This window comes from Phragmites australis, chromosome 15, assembly GCF_958298935.1.
Source record: "Phragmites australis chromosome 15, lpPhrAust1.1, whole genome shotgun sequence".
In the NCBI taxonomy this organism is placed as follows: Eukaryota; Viridiplantae; Streptophyta; class Magnoliopsida; order Poales; family Poaceae; genus Phragmites; species Phragmites australis.
The window spans coordinates 700,543-703,354 of record NC_084935.1 but is presented as its reverse complement, the minus strand read 5'-3'; the positions used below and the strand labels follow the sequence as shown (position 1 = coordinate 703,354).

Here is a 2,812-nt window from a genome sequence, read left to right as displayed (position 1 = left end):
GCTTCCTGAGGCGATAACCAAACAGCCCAAAGCCTCTGAAAATCAAGCCCGAACGAGCTGAGGCGAACTCTTTAGAAAACTAGTCTTGTTTTTTCCAACCGTAAGCAGAGCAGGCTGGTGTATGTGCGGAGTGGCATGAATTCTTTTTCCAAAGGAAGCCCTTTCAAAGCTGCCGTCCAACCCAGCTGTGTGAAATGTCAAACTCGCTAATTAAAAAGGATCCACTATATACAGCATTAGATGGAGTGTGTGTATGTATGTGTATATATACAGTACCTCTATTAACAAGTTAATTAATCAGTAGCATTAGGACAGGCAGGCAGTTACTCCGGCAGGCCTAATTGCAGTAACAAGTGAGAGCTAGCGGCCGGTAAGTTGCTACGGCTGCTACAGTAGAAGCTTGTGCCTTCCCCCGCACGCCACTCGAACCTTATATAAGAGACCCCTCGCCTCCTCCCCGTTCTCTTCTCCTAAACCCATCCCCCTCTCCGTTCACACCTCATCGATCGAGCTCCCTCCCTCCCTCTTCTCCCTGCAGATTAGTAGTTGTACTTCTCTTTCTAGCTAGCTAGTTCCATTGCTGCAGGTTCTTCAACTTGGAGCCTCATCAGCTTGGAGTTGAAGCAAGGGAAGCGATCGAGCTGCAGCCATGTCGGAGGTGTCGGTGATCAACCAGGGCGAGGAGGAGCCGCGGCTGGACCTGCCGCCCGGGTTCCGGTTCCACCCCACCGACGAGGAGGTGGTGTCCCACTACCTCACCCCCAAGGCCCTCGACCGCCTCTTCTCCTGCGTCGTCATCGCCGACGTGGACCTCAACAAGATCGAGCCGTGGGATCTCCCAAGTAAGAATCCTTTAAATGAATTCCCCACCTTGAGTTCTGAATTCTTGATTTGGGAGAGGCGAATTAACGACGGTGGGATGCCCGGCGCAGGCAAGGCGAAGATGGGGGAGAAGGAGTGGTACTTCTTCTGCCACAAGGATCGCAAGTATCCGACGGGGACGCGCACCAACCGCGCCACGGCGACAGGGTACTGGAAGGCCACGGGCAAGGACAAGGAGATCTTCCGCAGCGGCGGCGTCCTCGTCGGCATGAAGAAGACGCTCGTCTTCTACCTCGGCCGCGCCCCCCGCGGCGAGAAGACGCCATGGGTCATGCACGAGTACCGCCTCGAGGGCAAGCTGCCGCCTCAACTCCCCCGCGCGGCAAAGGTAAATTCTTCTTTAATTTTCCATCTCCTTTTGATTGGCTCATCATGATCTGTCTGTACCGGATGATGATGAGCTGCCGGCCTCATAGCTGGGCGGCTGGACCACGCGACGCGCTCACATGTCAAGCTCTCATTTTTTTCCCCTCTTCCCTCCCTGATGTTCTTTTCAACGTGTTGCGTGCAGGATGAATGGGCCGTGTGTCGCGTGTTCGACAAAAGCTTGGCGGCCAAGGCTGGCCAAACGGCGCCGGCCGGCGACGGCATGGAGCGGAGCAACTCGCTCGCGTTCCTCGACGACTTCTTCGAAACTACCGCCGAGCTGCCGCCGCTCATGGACTCGCCGTTCGCCGACGACCTCATCGACTTCAAGGGCGCCGCCGCCGGAACCTCCAGCTCCGGCGCCGTGGCGGGCATGAGCAGCGGCTACCAAGTGAAGGCGGAGCAGCCAGGTGCGCAGAAACAGTCGCAGATGCTCCAGGACCCCTGCTACTTCTCCCTGCCGGCGGCGAACAACCCAGGCGGCGGGTACTCGCACCAGGCCGGGGACCAGGCGATACGGAGGCACTGCAAGGCGGAGGAGCCAACGCTGCTGAGCCCGTCGCGCGCCGAGACGGGGCTCGCCGGCACGGACATGTCGTCGAAGCTGTACCTGGAGCTGGACGACCTGTGCCCGGACGGCCTGATGGACTACTCCAACATGTGGAACTAGCTGAAATCAAGCTAGCTAGGCCTCGCCGGAGTTGGAGCTAGCTGCTAGGCATACACCACTACTAGTTTGATTTGGTTATATTAATTGCTGCAGCTCGACCGATTAGTTGATTTATTAACTTACAGTTGAGGTTTGGGTTCATTAGCTGACGCGATCGATGGATCGAGTTTGTTGATGCGTGGATGCATGGTCTTAGGGGAATTGAAGGCCGCGCTAAGCTTGCTGACGATCAGGTCTGTTCAACTTGTGCAGACCAGAGTCGATGATGGCCTCCAGCAGGTGAATTGGTTCCTTAATCTTAGGGTGTTACCGCATCTTGGTTGGTTGTTTGGTTGGTTGGTGTGTACATAGCCATGTGATTGGCATGCATGTTACTACAGATTATTACTAGTGATTTAACTAGGCGAGTGATCAGATATAATATACTCCTATACTCTACTCCATTAAGCGTTGATCGGTTCATCCGATTGTGTGTCCGGCCGGCTAGCTCGATCGAGCGTAATGATATAATTGTACTCCCTTGTAAATGTACCATTAATTGTATTCCCCGTGCTAGACATGCGATGATTTAACCTTCAATAATTCCCCATAATTTGCACTGATTACTCATGTTTATGTCTTGGCGCAACTCTAGTGGGTTGATTAGACGACGAGCGTCGTCCATGATCCCTTGCGAAAACGGCCAAGAAGCATGGGGCCTCGTCAGTTCTCGTTCACAGATCAACCCCGCCAACTTGTTGGATGATTCCAAGGCCAAGTCCTTGTCATCGAATCCAGTTGGAGAAGCAGCCGGCAACAGCACGCACGAACACAAGCCGCCGGTCTTAACTAGTGAGAGCGAGAGACCGGAGTAATCCCCAAATCTGCCTGGCGAGTTCAGGCCGGCGCCAGCGC

At 54.7% G+C, this 2,812-nt stretch overlaps 1 protein-coding gene across 1 annotated transcript; it reads left to right on the top strand.

Moving 5' to 3' along the window:
• The first annotated feature begins 456 nt into the window (after window positions 1-456).
• Window positions 457-2,380, top strand: LOC133893115 (NAC domain-containing protein 46-like). The gene is made up of 3 exons (XM_062334079.1): window positions 457-842; window positions 933-1,210; window positions 1,394-2,380. The coding sequence occupies exons 1-3, from the start codon at window positions 650-652 to the stop codon at window positions 1,916-1,918; spliced, it is 996 nt and encodes a 331-aa protein (XP_062190063.1). The 5' UTR covers window positions 457-649; the 3' UTR covers window positions 1,919-2,380.
• The last annotated feature ends 432 nt before the right edge of the window (window positions 2,381-2,812 follow it).